The sequence below is a fragment of the Peromyscus eremicus genome, chromosome 5 (genome assembly GCF_949786415.1).
Source record: "Peromyscus eremicus chromosome 5, PerEre_H2_v1, whole genome shotgun sequence".
Lineage (NCBI taxonomy): Eukaryota > Metazoa > Chordata > Mammalia > Rodentia > Cricetidae > Peromyscus > Peromyscus eremicus.
The window spans coordinates 100,841,713-100,857,829 of record NC_081420.1 but is presented as its reverse complement, the minus strand read 5'-3'; the positions used below and the strand labels follow the sequence as shown (position 1 = coordinate 100,857,829).

Genomic DNA, 16,117 nt, shown 5'->3' with positions numbered 1-16,117 from the left:
CCTTTTGGCCAGAAGCTTGATAGCTAGGAAAATGCACATTAATTTAAATATCTGATGTTTTTTAAAAACAAAAATCTGTAGCATTTGCTGTTTACATGTGAAATGCATAAAAATGATGACTCTTGATATAGTTAATTCTTCAGAGTTTTGAAGGAGCTGGATTGGCTGCTATCAGGTATGAGGGCCTGGTGGGAACAGACTTCTAGTTCTGCCATAAAGGTTTGTGTTTCACAAATTTTAAATCAGCTTAAATTTTAAAAAATTTTAGAGACCGGGAATATGTGTGTTCATGACATTCTTTATTAATTATTAAAAATGTGTTTCTCAGATTCACCAATGCAGATTTATTTTTCTTTCTCCTCACTTATTACTGAGGGTTTAAATAAATGTGATGCTGCTGATCCAGAATCCAGAATCCTGGGTAAAAGGATGTTTCTCAGCCCCTTTTAAATTGTTAGGATTTGGTCTTTGTACTATTACTTCTTTACATGCTCTCATCAGTAGTATCTTTTTGCTTTGTGAGACCCAGGGTTAGGATGTGGGAAGATGAGGACAGGAGGCACAGGTCCTCTCCTATATGAAGACAAGGTCAGAACCTTTCATTAGTTTGAAATTTGTTCACCTGCTTGTTTTTAAGAATTCTCTTGGGAAAGTAGTTAAGAATTTGAAGTTCTATATGTCAATAAAAGATAGATTCAGAAATGAAAACTTTAGACAGTGTTGCAAATTTTATAAAAAAGTAGTTATGACAGAGGCTATTTTCTTTTTTTAAAAAAAAGTCAGTGAATTAATAGTATTAGCAAAATGAGTTGACCAAGAGAAATAAAAGTTATAGCAACCGAATATTATTTTTAATTATACATTTAGAGTTTTTAATCTTGAGATTTGTTTATAATAGTAAATCTTTCATGGAAATCAATATTAACCTTTATTATCTCAATTTAAGAAACCAGGTAGTAGCTGGAGAGATGGCCCAGTGGTTAAGAGCACTGACTGCTCTTCTAAAGGACCTGGGTTCAATTCCCAGCACCCACATGGCAGTTCACAACTGTCTATAACTTCAGTTCCAGGGGATTTGACATCTTCATACAGACATACATGCAGGCAAAACCCCAATGCACAATCAATCAATCAAAATAAACAAAATGAAAGAAAAAAGAAACCAGGTAGTATACCTATAATACCATCATTTGAGAAATGGGGGGAAATCAGTAGTTCAGGGGGGGGGGGGAGGCATATTAATTTGTCTATTTTCATTTGGGGGATATTTGATGGGCATTATATTTCTTAGTTTATATTTAGAACACATTGTCTTCAAACTCTGGGGTTCCCCCTGCCTTTACCTCTAGGGTGCTGGGATTATAGGTATGTGCTACTACGTCCAGTGTGCAATTCATTGTTTAGCTCAAGAATTTGAGTTAAAAATCTTTCTAGAGGCAAGGATGGCTGCCAAGTTTGAGGCCAGCCTGAGCTACTTAGGATGACTGTCTCAAAACCAAAACAAAACAGCAACAAAAAGATACCAAGAATTGATAAAACTATAGGTTTTATAATTCAGTGAAAGAAATTAATAATTACTGTATAATTCATTAGTTTCATTGTTAGTATTTATTTTGAATCTCCAATTCCCTATATAGACAAGCCTAGCCTGGAAATCCAGATCCTCTTCCACCTGCCTCTACCTTCCAGATTCTGGGGTTGCTAGTTTGCCTTTTTTAGAAGCAGTATAGCCTCAGTACACTAATCCACAAGGCAGCTTTTTTATTTTATTTTTATTTTTTGCCGAATGCCGTTTATTGAAGGAGGGAGGAGGTCTTAAATACAGGCTTACAGCACAATGGGAGAACCCCAGAGGGCTACCGATGTTTTACAATCTTGCATCTAAACTGTTAAGGCCGGTTATGCAGGATACACAGACAAGGAACTTCCCTTAAGCATTCAGGAGGGTGGAACCCGGCATGGAATTAGCATAGGGAGGATATCAAGGTCAAGGTCAGCAAGCAAGGCAACAGTTACCCAAAACTGGGGGCCAGGGCCCTACAGGTCCCCCTTTTACTAGAAAATGAACTTCTGACTTAGGTTGTGTGGGACGTCAGCAGGTCATGTTAGCCGTCATAGAGACGCCTGCCCTGGCCACACAGGCACTCTGTCTTAGGTTGGTGAGTGCCCCCCAGGCATTACCTGTCTCTGAATACTCATTATCATACAGGCTCAATCGTGTGTGAGTTGCAGAGTTAACTGCTGCCAAAGATCTCAAAGTGGCGCTGGGCTTGCAATCTGTGTGTTCGACACAGAAAAGACCAACAGAAGTCCTAACCACCCATAGCCAGTAGGCTAAAGGCAACTGAGCCATTCCCTTCCTTAACAAGCCTTATTGCAAATTGGAGTCCTTGTAAGATGGTATCCCAAAAGCAAATGGATCTTGAGTTTATAAATTTATAGTTTTCAAAGCCAATCGAAATGTATATAACTATTGAATTAAATTTGTCATGCCCAATAGAATTAAAAATTAATTAACTGTGGTAGCTACTTTTGCTGCCAGGGTCTCCACTGTGCTAGCTGTAGTAACCAATTATGAGATGGTAATCCCAGAAACTGTAGCAGCGTTGTTGCTATAACAGCAACAATGGCAGCAGTGATGTCAAATTCTCTCCTGGAGCGTGTGGGCATCCACTGGCATGGATACAACTCCACGAACACGAACCGCACAAGGCAGCTTTTTAAAACATGTATAGGTAGCTACAGTCATAAAGCTTGTACAATAGAATTTCTGTTGAGGCCTAGGGAGACGGTATTTAATAGTGCTTGAAGACCTTAGTTCAGATTTGCAGACTCTATGTAAAACTTGTTGCATTGGTACATTTCTGTAACCTTGACTGGGGTGGGGTGTATGTGTATGCAAAGACAGATGGATCTATCTCTCAAAGGCTCCATCCAGCTTAGTCAAAATGGCAAGCTTCAGGTTTAGTTTTTTAAAAAATCAAAACAAAAAAAAAAAAAAAAACAAGCAAAAATAACCATAAAACAAGTCTCAAAGAAAATAAAGTGGAGAGGTGATTGAGGAAGATTATCCTGGCTGGTCTCCATATACTCCCACATAAGTGAACACCCCCCCCCCACACACACACAATACATCATACGTACACAGTCTCTGTTGTATATTTCCATTCAGTGTAGGATTTTTATTCTGTTCTACTTTGGTTTGGTTTGGGTTTGTTTATTTTGTTTGGTAATTTTTTTGTTCTATAATATTTATTTATGTATTCCTTTTTTTTTTTTTTTTTTTTGAGACAGGGTTTCTCTGTGTAGTTTTGGTGCCTATCCTGGATCTCGCTCTGTAGACCAGGCTGGCCTCGAACTCACAGAGATCTGCCTGCCTCTGCCTCTCGAGTGCTGGGATTAAAGGTGTGTGCCACCACGCCAGGCTTATTTATTTGTTTATTGAGGAATGCACTTTCTGTGGTGTGCATGTGAAGGTTTGAGGACAATTTTTCAGAGTCAGTTCTTTCATTTTGTAGGTCCAGGATCAAACTCAGATCCTTAGGCTTGGCAGCAAGTGCCTTAACCTGTCCAAGCCATCTGATGGCCTAGTGTTTTTATTTATTTGAGAGAAGGTCTCAGATAAACTTGAGCTTTGTAGCAGAGGATGATCTCAAATTCCTGATCCTCTCTGACCCTCCAAGTCCTGGGATTACAGTGTATTGTCAGCGTATCTGGATTCAGGGTATGTAGTCCAGGCTGGCATTTAACTCATAGCAGTCCTCCTTCCTCAGCCTCTAAAATTCTGGGATTATAGGCATGGGCTACCATCCCCAGTTGGTAACTTTTAGAGGGTGCTGTAAGAAAGTATGTGGCCATTTGGTGTGACAAAGAAATTAAAGATAGTTGGTATGTTGTTGTTTTGTTTTGAGGTAGGATCTTTGTTATATATAGCCTTAAATGCTTTGTTTAGAATATGTCTCCTCCTATTTCTTCTCCGCCCCACCCCCAAGACAAAGTTTCTCTGTGTAACAGTCTTGGATGTCCTGAAACTCAGTATGTAGACCAGGTTTTGAACTCACAGAGATCCTCCTGCCTCCGCCTCCCAAGAGCTAGGACTAAAGTTGTGCACCACCACTGCCTGGCTCCTACTTCTTAAGAATGTTTGGGTAAAGGCACAGCCTAAAAGTTTAAAACAACCACATAAAAGAGAGCATTCTGGCTTATGGATTAGATTGCATTTATAAACAGAAAAATAAATTGGTGAATATGAGTTAACCAAAGTTTTCTTTACATGCATTTATCTGATGTTAATTTTTTAAGTTTGTCCTAAAATATTATTATAGCATGTAAACTTACTTTGGGTGGGAAAAGTACATGTGGGAAGTTGAAACTGTTTTAAACATGTAAATTGATCAGTCCTACAATTTTTTGGTTTTTGGGAAGTAATCTGGATTGCTTATTTTATGTGCTGGGATGCTGGTTGTTTTCTATTAATGCACTTAACTTGCATTCTAGCTTCGCCATTCAAAGACAGGCTTCGTGTGGTGGGTTGTGTGACAGTGTCTGTCAGTAGTGAAGACAAATAGTACCAGAGACACTTAACCCATCCAGTCTCACCCAGGGTATAGGTCGGTCTCGTTTTCAGACTTCTTCATAAGTCTTACTTCTTTCATTCTTTCTTCTTTCCTTTTTTTTTTTTTCTCTAAATAGTGGATTGATACTGATTGAAACTAAATCTGTTTGTAAAGTGTTAAACTTTACATTAATATTATAATAAGAAGAAAAGTAGAAAATGAAGGTTGGCATGTAAGGTGTTGAAAAGCAGGTTTGCAGCCACTTTGTGTCTTCTGTGTTTCAGTTTATTGGCAACACAAACCTTGTGTCTTTCTTCTTTGATCTGAAAATATGTATGTCCTTATATCTGGTGACTTTTATGAGACAAGATATTTACCAGTAAGACAAATAATGCTCCTCATCAAAAATAACTAAGTTTCATCGGTGTGTAATAGATCAGAAAGTGTGTACCAAGTGGCTGTGTTGGTTTTCAGGAATATTTTTGAGTAGGTAGTAGTTGCCTCCTTCTCTGTTCCACTATTGGCTCACATAGCACACTACAAAAAGTTCATGGCCTTTGTAGGGACATTTTAGAAAATTCAACTAATTTGCATAGATAATTGAAAATGTACAAATATATGTGCATACTTAATTGCTAGGATCAGATCTGAACTCAGGGTCTTAGATATCACTTATGGAATGCATTTTAAATTAGTGAAACATGTTTATTTGTTTTGAGGATCTTAAAGAATAGTTCTGGTTTCAGAGCTCTCTGTAAGTATTATTAGATCAGATAAAATATAATATCATTTTAAGCACTAATATGGTTGTTAAATAACTTACACCATCTAGAACTGAGTTCTTCATTTTAAAGTGTTTAAGCAAGGGATATATAAAATAACACATAGGTTTCTGTATATGATAAAACTTAAAATCTAGTTTTTATTTTTCTTAACAAATTAGATATTTGTATATTCTGGCATATTTATCTGACAATCTTTTTATCCCAGGTACTTTGAACATTCATAGTGACCTTTAGTGATTTGTCGACATTCTCTTTATAATGGGAAGTGAAGCCAGGGCCTCATGAGTGGTAGGCATTGCTCTGCTACTAAGCTGTGCTCTTAACTCCCTCCATCAATTCAAAGAAGCTAAAGAGGGCCAGTGAGATGGGTCAGTGAGTAGAGACACTTGCTACCATACCTGACAACTTGAGTTGGATCCCTGGAACTCACATGGCAGACAAAGAGAACCTGACTCACACAGTTTGTCATCTGACCTCTACATGTGTGCAATGAAATGTGAGCATACACACACACACACACACACACACACACACACACACGCACACACACACACACACACACGTGCGCGCGCGCACGTACAATAAGTAAATATAGAAATATAACAATAAGAAAAATGAGCCATATGGACAGTTCAAGTTCATCATCATAGGTGACATTTAATTTGCAAAGAATAGAATAGAACTTATTGGACACTAGAGACATGATGTTGATGTGCACCCCCACCCCCCCACCCCCCCCCCCACCCCCCCCACCCCCCGTGTAGCTTTGGCACCTGTCCTGGATCTCACTCTGTAGACCAGGCTGGCCTCGAACTCACAGAGAGCCACCTGGCTCTGCCTCCTGAGTGCTGGGATTAAAGGTGTGTGCCACCACTGCTGGCTGATGTTTCCTTTTTTGTTTGGTTTGTTTTTTGTTTTTTTGAGACAGAGTCATTCTGCATAGCCTTGGCTTTCCTTGCTTGGCTGTTCTTGTACTCACAGAGGTTTACCTACCTCTGCCTCCCAAGTTCTGGAATTAAAAGCACTATGCCCAGGTTCCCTTCATTTTCTTTCTTTCTTTCTTTCTTTCTTTCTTTCTTTCTTTCTTTCTTTCTTTATTTATTTATTTATTTATTTATTTATTTATTTATTTATTTATTTATTTGATTTTTTTGAGGCAGGGTTTCTCTGTGTAACAAACCTGGCTGTTCTGGAACTGGCTTTGTAGACCAGGCTAGCCTCGAACTCACATAGATTCACCTGCCTCTGCCTGTGCCTCCCAAGTGCTGGGATTAAAGGCGTATGCCCCTACTGCCCGGCTGATTCCCTTCATTTTTAAAATTTAAAATTAATATATTCTTCTGAGGTAATACATTTTCACTAGTAAGTTGTAGATTGTCAGTTTTTCTGTGGATATTTCCTATTTGTAATATTCTCTGTGGTCACAGAAAGTTTTGTGGAAAAATAGTTAGCTTATATAAATGAAGCTAAGTTCAAAAACAGTTATTTCACAAAAGAAAATAAAGATGTATTCACATACTACTTAGATGAGTAAATAAGTTTAGGAAAAACTTCCATGGTTATAAAAGATGGGTAAGCAACTCAAGGAACAAATAAAATTGTATAATTAATCATGGAAATACATTGTAACTATTTTGCTCTATAAGACAATAAAAGCAGAGTGCTTTTCTGGGGACCAGGGTTTGAGTCCTAAGCACTCACATGGTGGCTCACAACAGTCTATAACTACAATGTGACGCAGCCCAGTGCCCTCTTCTGACCTCTGTGGGCACTGCAAGCACATGGTACAATTTCATTCAGACAGGCAAAACACCTGTACACATAAACCCAACACAGAACAAAAATAAATCATTTTAAAAAGAGATAAAAGCATTTATTAAAACTTTTTTTGGGGGGTTCTGTATTTTTAATAAGCAGCAATTTAAAAAAGACTGAACATTCTAACATAAAAATAGGGTCTTTGTACTGAAAACAGGTCAGGGAAGTAGTTACCATATTCTATTCATAGAAACTTACAAATAAAAATGAGTGTACAAGGCCAGGATGGTAGTGCACACCTGCAGTTTCAGCACTCAGGAGGATGCAGCAAGAAGAGTGCTGTGAATACAAGGCCCACGTGGGCTACATAGCAAGACCCTGCCTCAAAAAAAACAAAACAGCTGAGCATGGTGACACATTCCTTTAATCCCAGCACTGAAAAGGCGGGAGCAGGCAGGTCTCTGATTCCAGGCCAGCCAGAGATACATAGAAAGACTCTGCTTCAAACAAATCATGCCCCCCAAAAATGAAAAAAACAGAATGGAAAAAAATATGCATATATAAACAAGCAGAATTTTCTTATCACTTCAGTTCTATAGAATGCCAATTAAGTTTTTTTTTTAGTAAATCTTTTTTTTTTTAAAAAAGATTTATTTATTTATTATGTGTACAGTGTTCTGCCTGCATGCCTGAAGAGGGCGTTAGATCCCATTACAGATGGTTGTGAGCCACCATGTGGTTGCTGGGAGTTGAACTCAGGACCCCTGGAAGAACAGCCAGTGCTCTTAACCTCTGAGCCATCTCTCCAGCCCCCCAATTAAGTTTTTTAATGATTATATCATTGCCTGAAAGGTCTTTAAAGGTAACTTAAGAATATTTATAGTATTCCCAGGAATATTTTGTATTACTGTTCTAGTAATGCTTGAAATTGACAGGTTAGTGTTTAGAAATCTAAAATGTCCTTGTTATCATTGTTTTTATCTTTATATTTTAATGAAATAATATTAAGAATTTTTTCATGGTAAATTTAGTTAACATGTAAATAAGTAATATATAAGTAATTACATTATATTTTTAGGAAAGACTGTTGTAGTACTCTCTAGGTAAAGGGCAAGTAGTTATCTCTAAACTCTCAGTAGTTTACCTATATCAGGTACTGCTCATGTACCTATACAATCTAAGGATTTTACATTTTAAATAACTAAATCCTTTTTAAATCTCCAACCCAACTTGTTTGCCAGTTTAACTTAATAGAATTCAGTATTCATCTGACTGCTTATAATTGAACTTTCCATGATCCCCTTTTTGAATTCAATTAATTTTCTAGTACAGCAACTCAAGAGAACTCAGGAAACACATTTTCTAATTCATTATAAAGAATATTTTAGGGGGCTGGAGAGATGGCTCAGAGGTTGGGAGCACTGGCTGCTCTTTCAGAGGTCCTGAGTTCGGTTCCCATATAATGGGATCTGGTGCCCTCTTCAGGCATGCAGGCGTATGTGCAGGCAGAGCACTGTATACATAGTAAATAAATCTTAAAAAGAGTATTTTAAAGCACAGAAATGAATAGACCAATGAGGTGATGCATAGGACAAGATATAGAAGCCTCAGTCTCCAGTGGGAATTTGACTGTGCCTCTTTCTTGGAACATGGTATGTTCTTGTTCCCTTTCCTGGATACCTGAATTAAGTCTGTTTGAATTTTTATATAGAAACAATTTTTGAAGAGACTTCATTATATAGATATGATGGACTAAATTTTTGGTGTTTATTTCCCTAATCTCCAGGCTCTGTAAGTGGGAGGATGGTGCTGTGAGCACTAACCCTTTGACTTGAGGACATAATTTATTCTTGTGGCAACCAGCCCCTCCTCCCATCTTGTGTTATTTAGCAACTTCCCCCAAACTACCTTATTAATACAGTCTCAGGCAGTTGAAAGATGCTTGTTATAAATTAAAACCAGAAAACGAGAGACGCTGTTTAAAAAACAAAAACAAAACAAAACACCCATCTTTATCATTCTGAAGCAAAAGGCCAAAATTTTAACCACAGATACTTATTATTGCTCTATTCAACTTAGGAGGTTTCTGGAGCTGTATGCCAGGAACCTTGGATCAAAAAACAAAACACGCCGGGTGGTGGTGGCGCACGCCTTTAATCCCAGCACTCGGGAGGCAGAGCCAGGCCGATCTCTCTGAGTTCGAGGTCGGCCTGGGCTACCAAGTGAGTTCCAGGAAAGGCGCAAAGCTACACAGAGAAACCCTGTCTCAAAAAACAAAAACAAAAACAAAAAACAAAAACAAAACACATATATCAGAATTATATAATTTGCGGTTGACTTCATTATGGCCTTGCACATATGCTTTCCCTCTGTCCTTGGCAGGGATCTCTGAGATGCTCATATTCTGCATTCTTGTGCGCATGATAGTTAGACTCAGAAAGGAGGGCTGGAGTAAGTGCTTTAGAAAAGTACAAGTTCACAGCATTCATGTTACATGCTTTGTGTGATCCACTGCAAATAGTGCATGCTGTTAAAGAATTTCTCTGAAAGTCAAGAATATAGACACATACAAACAAATTTTAGTTTCATTATAGCCAATAGTTGGAACAGATGAAGGAACATTAGATATATCTTTTCTATTTGGTCCAAAATGAGCACCATAGTATTTTCCAAAGGAAAAAAAAAGGAAAAGAAAAAACTGTATTTAAACCCAAAGTGGCTACAAATCGGCTCCTAAACTGTCATTGACATTAGCATCTAGATTTTGTAGTTTTTACAGATCTTTAAGAATATTTATTTACCAAGAAAACATTGCATTAATGCATGATACAAAATTGATAAATTTTTCTTTAAATTGGAATGCAGTTTAAAAGTGACTGAATTTTCTAATTTCAGCTACTGCATTTGACAGGATACAAACTAAAAAGTGGAACTGGTATCATCAACTCCTTCAGGTTCTTTGACTTATGGTAGTTGGGAGAAAATTTTTGAGTGTGGCATTACGTAAATCACATTACAGATAGCTAACATGACTGTGCTCTTCATCCTTGACAACAATGAAAAATTCGGGGTGGTTGTCATTCTTTCAAGTAATTTACATGTTTTGATACATGCTTTCAATTGGGTTCAATTAATTTAGTAGCACAGCTTTTTATTATCTAAGCGCTGACTTTCTTACATTTTAGCTCTATAATTGACAATGGGTGATTTCAATAATGGTATATTTAAATAATGGTGCATCACATTTGAATTTTTATTGTGCCGTTTTAAAACTGTGGCATAAATGGTTGTAGACACAAATTAAATTTAGGCACATTACCGATTTTTTATTTATGTGTACAATTATATCTTGTACACAATAAATTAGTAATTTGAATTACAGGTAACCTCCAGTTTAAGCAGTGTTAATATGTCTGAGTTTATGCTTTTAAGGGCTAGAGTAGTAGTGTTCTCAGTGCTACTGCTAATTGACGCACAGTCTGTTCTGCAGAGACTTACTTAAATTTTGCAATGCATACTTGATAAATGATTTGAGATATTTTTATAGGAATTCTTGTGTTCTATAAATTTTCATGCTTTATTTTTTGTTAGGCTTTAGACAGTAAGATTTGCTATTCACTACCATACACAGTTAGCAGACTTTTTTAAAAGAGAGCTAATAGAAAGAAACTAATTTTTGAGCACATTAGACTTTATAAGAAAAGTCCATCTAGTAGCCACCTTTTTCTGCTTTTTATTCATTCTTGAAGGATGGATGTTTTTTGTTACTCATGATTTTGATGTGCTGTTTCCAACTTTGAGATTCTCAGTGACCAACCTGTTTATCTTCTACAACCAAGCATGTTCCCATTAAACCTTTCTCACCTTTATTCTCATGGATTTTGCAATAAGTTATGGTGATGGTACCAGTTCCATTTTGCCTCCAGTTCAGTTGATTATCTTTTTTTTTTTCCTCTATTTATTTTTCATTTTATAATTGGTATCTGGAATAATCAGCAGCTCTTTTCTCATTTATTTTCTCATATTTTTATTCCAGGATTTGCCTCTGAAGCAGGGAGTGTCTGCATTAAAAATGACCTGTAGTTCTCTGCTTCATAGGTTAGAAACTTATTTTAATATTTTGTGGCTAAGCACAGTCCCACTTTTCAAATTCTATAATGAATTATTTAATTGGCATTGAATGTGGACCACAAACATATATTTCATATTGGGGTTTTCTATATTACTTTTAAATGATTAAAATTCAACAGAACATTCAGCTGAGGCAATAAAAGCTTTATTCTTGCTTTACAGCTTAAAACACTAAATTAGATTTTTAAAAATTTATCAATTATAACAAAAGTAAAAATGCTATTTCGGCATTTTTTAAAAATTGTATTTCTTAGGCTTTGTATTGCTTAAAGCATTTATATTCTAAAACTTAACCAAATTCCAATTATTTGTTTTGGGGAAAACAATCAGTTCACAAATCACATTTTCATTGGGACTGCTAGCCAGCATAGGTGAAAACATGTATAGTGTATTTACTCTTGGATTGTACACTGCAGATGCTTCTTCAGCTCCCTCCTCTTCCTCCATGGGCGGTGCTTGCAGCTCCTTTACCACCTCTTCCAGCCCTACCATTTATTCTACCTCAGTCACCGACAGCAAGGCTATGCAAGTGGAGAGCTGCTCCTCAGCCGTGGGGGTAAGTAACAGAGGGGTAAGTGAAAAGCAGTTAACCGGTAACACAGTTCAGCAGCATCCATCAACCCCGAAGAGGCACACAGTTTTGTACATCTCACCACCACCTGAGGACTTGCTGGATAACAGTCGGATGTCCTGCCAGGATGAGGGGTGTGGATTGGAATCTGAGCAGAGCTGCAGTATGTGGATGGAGGATTCCCCCTCCAACTTCAGTAACATGAGCACCAGTTCCTACAATGATAACACTGAGGTACCTCGTAAATCACGAAAACGAAATCCAAAGCAGAGGCCGGGGGTCAAACGACGAGATTGTGAAGAATCTAATATGGATATATTTGATGCCGACAGTGCCAAAGCACCTCACTATGTGCTTTCTCAGCTTACCACGGACAACAAAGGCAACTCAAAAGCTGGAAATGGGTTGGTATCCACATTTTTTAAAGTTCTATCACCATTATGCAAAGCAAAAACGTAAATCATTCCCAAATTTTCTTAATTCTCAGTTCAAATTTGCATATAAAGCAAAAATGCTAATTTTATCCTTGAAGTACATGAAATTTTCAACTTAAAATCAAATTTTACTAGAAAAATAATTTTAAAATAGCAAAGTAGATTATAGCAAAGGAATTTTATTATGGGTATGTTTAGTAGTAGGTGTAGTAGAAAAGATAATCTGTTTTGAAATAACTTTTAAACTTCAAATGGACTTATTTTAAAAGGATTTAAAAATATATTTACCTGCAGAAATAAGTAATAGTATGGTAATGCTAGCTAAAACACTTAAATGTTCTCCAGAAGTTAATTTGTTCTTTTAGCAGTTTATTTCATATGGTTCATTCCATTATATTTTTTTAAAGAATTTTATGTTTTATTTTTGTTTTTCATCTTTATTTGATGAAAACAAGAAAAAAACAAAGATGACTCTATTCTCATATAGGTTCCTTTGTTTGAATTTTTTTTTCCTTTGATACATAGTTCCAGTTTAGGAATTTTTTTAAAAATTGTTATTCTTTTTAATCCCCCCGTTCCCCGCCCCCCTCTGATTCTGTTTCTTACTTGAAGGATGATGAAACAGGATCGTGGGTGCATATTCAAGCTTTCTGTTCCATCTGTGCCCTTGGTATACTACTCACCAAATCCATTTCAATGGTTATGTTACAGAATATTCCATGCTATAATACAGATTAACATGATTTAGTTTAGGATTCCTTTAGTATTGTAATTGTAATATTTAGTTGCTGGACTTTTGAAAGTAAATTTTCTACAGTATATTCAGTAAAATTTAACTCATTAGATTTTGAGAATTAGTTTTTAAGGAGGTAGAATATGGTTCTTTAGGTAACCCAGGATCGCTTGCAATTCTCACTTGTTGCCCAGAAAAAAGCTTAGATTGGTGTACTCCATGATGACATCTTTGATCTGTTACATTAAAAATCCAACTCAGTAATATATTGGCCATAATAAATATTAAATATGTCCATAAATGATCCCCTAGGTACATTTTAAAATTAGTAGCAGTCATTTAAGCAAGAATTAGTTAAGTCTATACTCACAAGTTTGAAATGCCATAATGAAACTCATTTCCTTATATTTCTAACCTAAAAATTAATTTGAAAAAAATTAGCCTACTTTTTTTCCTTTATACTTTTATTTAAATAAATAAATAAATTCCTTTAGAATGATATAGTTAAATAATTTAAATGCTTTACAGTTTCAAAAAGTCTACATTAGGCAATTTCCAAAAGAAAACATGATATACAGCCTTTCCTAATATGTCACAGTTTAATAGTCCAGAAATTGAAAAAGGAGTAATTTATTCAACTATAAAATGTAGGTTAAGGCTCTGAAACACAATGAACACCCCAAGTCCTCTAAGGAAGTGTGACTGATAGTACAGATCTGAAAGGTGTGTGGATGTCAATAAATGTGTGCTTTTTGGGCTGCGGTGGAAAAGGTCTTAATAAAGTTTCAGAGAAAGATATTTTTCTATTTGTAATGAAATAGTTATTAAAGTTTCCAGTTAAGAACAGTAAAATTTTGACTTACGGATAGTCAAAGTCAAACAGTGATTTACTGTTGCTGATTGAAAAGATTTCTTGACCTACATCTTTTCTGCTTCTGCTTTTGTATGATAGATATATCTTAGAAATGATTTGAGGTTACCAGGGAAAGTATAATGACATTGGTCAAGACAAAACTTTCATGAAATAATTCATGAAGCAGAAACTCCATCAAGCAGCAGAAGAAATGCCCATCTTCTTAGGTAATGGAAAATTATTTGACAATAGTATATGGAAATGATGAAGAAGTTTAAAATTTGAATTTATGAGAAATATATTGAGGAAAGGATGAAACCAAATGTAAAATACACGGACAACCATTCTTAATCTGTAGTTCTAGCTAATTGCCTGGGTTTTTTTTTCCAATGATGAGAAAGATGTTAGAAACATGAAATTTTGAAATGTTTTGAGAGATAAGTAATATAGTCTTCAATATGAGGTGACATAATTTGAAGTTTATATAAAGCTAAATATTTATTAAATGAGTGTGTTGCATATAGCAGTTCATTTATCTTCATGATGCCAGAAGTCTTGATAACTGATGGACAGAAAAACAGTTACTTTTACAACTAAAAAGTTAGAGCTTATTAAGGAAACATCTTTTTTAAAAAGCTGCTTATATGTAAATATTGCTGACTGTATCATTCTTAAATTCTTCAGCTAATGTCCGGAGACTTAGCAGCCCTGTTTCTTCTAAAGTTCTATAAGTTTAGATGTGATATCATGTGGATATGAAAGTCATATTAGGCCGTTTTGTAGTAAAAATTATTTTGATGACATAGACAACCTGAAAGAATATCTAGCACAGAACCTGAATGTCATTCTAAGTAGAACATGCCACATCACATTGTCTATGGTAGGTTGTCGTTTAGATGTAAGACTCCAGTGATGGAGTCCCTTCCTAAAATGAGGAAAGCCCTGGCTTTGATGCCCAGCCCTGCAAAAATCAATCAACCACTCCCCATGTAATGAATTGCTACTTGCTTCCTTTTTCTAAACTGTTTTACCTTAACAATTTATAAATTGAATTGCTGCTTTTCTAAGAAGTAGTTGATGTTTTCATTGTTTTACATGTCTGTAGATGTAAATATACATGTTTTCCATTTTTACATTTAAACCTAGGGAATTTTAGAACATAGTTGCAAGAATAGGCATGGTAGGTGGTAAATTTGTGTAAGCTCAGCACATGGGAGGCTGAGGCCATGGGCTTGTGAGAGGTTGACAAGCCTGGCTTATAGTGAGTTCAAGGCCATTTGGGCTGTGTGATAAGAGCTCTTTCTCAAAAAAATAAAAAAAAGCAGAACTATTTTCAGTTTTTTAGATATTATTTAATTCTTTGTGATCTTTTTAGTGTGTGTATATAAATATATATTTGATATTTGATACATATATATCATATATGTATCAGATACATATTTTTTAGCATTTATATCAACTTATTCAACAGATGTTCATTCCAAACAAGATACTTGTATTATAGGAATCATTTTCATTTACTTTCAAAATGCTAGCTTGACTAGTATAAATATAAAAAGCACACCTGACAAAATTAGTTGTCATATCATTCAAGTTTTTTTAGTACTTGAATCTAAAATTTTTCATTTTCTATTATGACTAATACATATGAACTATAAATATTTGAAAAATACAAGAAAGTAAGTAAATAACCCATAATCTAGTCACTCATGTAAACTGCTATTATCACTATGCTATAATTTATTTTAGTTCTTATGTATGTATGTATATATATGTATATGTATACACACACACACACATATGAGAGAGATTTTTGCATAGTTTCAATATATCTTTTTCACCTCTTTGGTAATAAGATGAATACAAAGAGATCATTATAGAATCTCATGTTTAAGAAATTGTACACTCTTCAAACCAAACATTTGGATTCATTCAGAACTCTAAAAAAACAAACACATTATTTGTCACAAATTGTTCCAGCTTCAGCCTAGTACTTTTGTTCATAGATTCATTCCTCTAGGGCCTTTAAAGTGACTCACACATACAGGTAATCTTTGACTCAATCGTGTCAGACTTAGGTAAATGGCATTAGGGTCTGGTCTTGCCCATTTTCTATTATAGAAGCTCCTTTTCCTCTTTGCTTTCCTTGTCTTTTTTTCTTTTCTTCCTGTTTGCCTTCATCAGCAAACATCTCATGTGAACTTGCCCTGTCAGTACTACTGAATTCTGTGTCAGTGTTACCCTTTCCGCCACACTTCTGGCCCTTTTCTAGGGAGTCGTTCTTATTGCGGCAACA

At 35.7% G+C, this 16,117-nt stretch overlaps 1 protein-coding gene across 4 annotated transcripts in view; it reads left to right on the top strand.

Moving 5' to 3' along the window:
• The window catches only part of Nfat5 (nuclear factor of activated T cells 5), an 85,823-nt gene that overhangs the window by 35,599 nt on the left and 34,107 nt on the right, over positions 1 to 16,117 (top strand). For 2 of the 4 annotated variants that reach the window (XM_059264047.1, XM_059264046.1), the window contains one exon: positions 11,647 to 12,205. In XM_059264047.1, the coding sequence (XP_059120030.1) occupies positions 11,647 to 12,205 (559 nt within the window). Of the gene's footprint in view, positions 1 to 11,135; positions 11,198 to 11,646; positions 12,206 to 13,933; positions 14,049 to 16,117 lie in introns of those variants that run through there. The other 2 variants (XM_059264048.1, XM_059264049.1) reach the window with 2 other exon arrangements.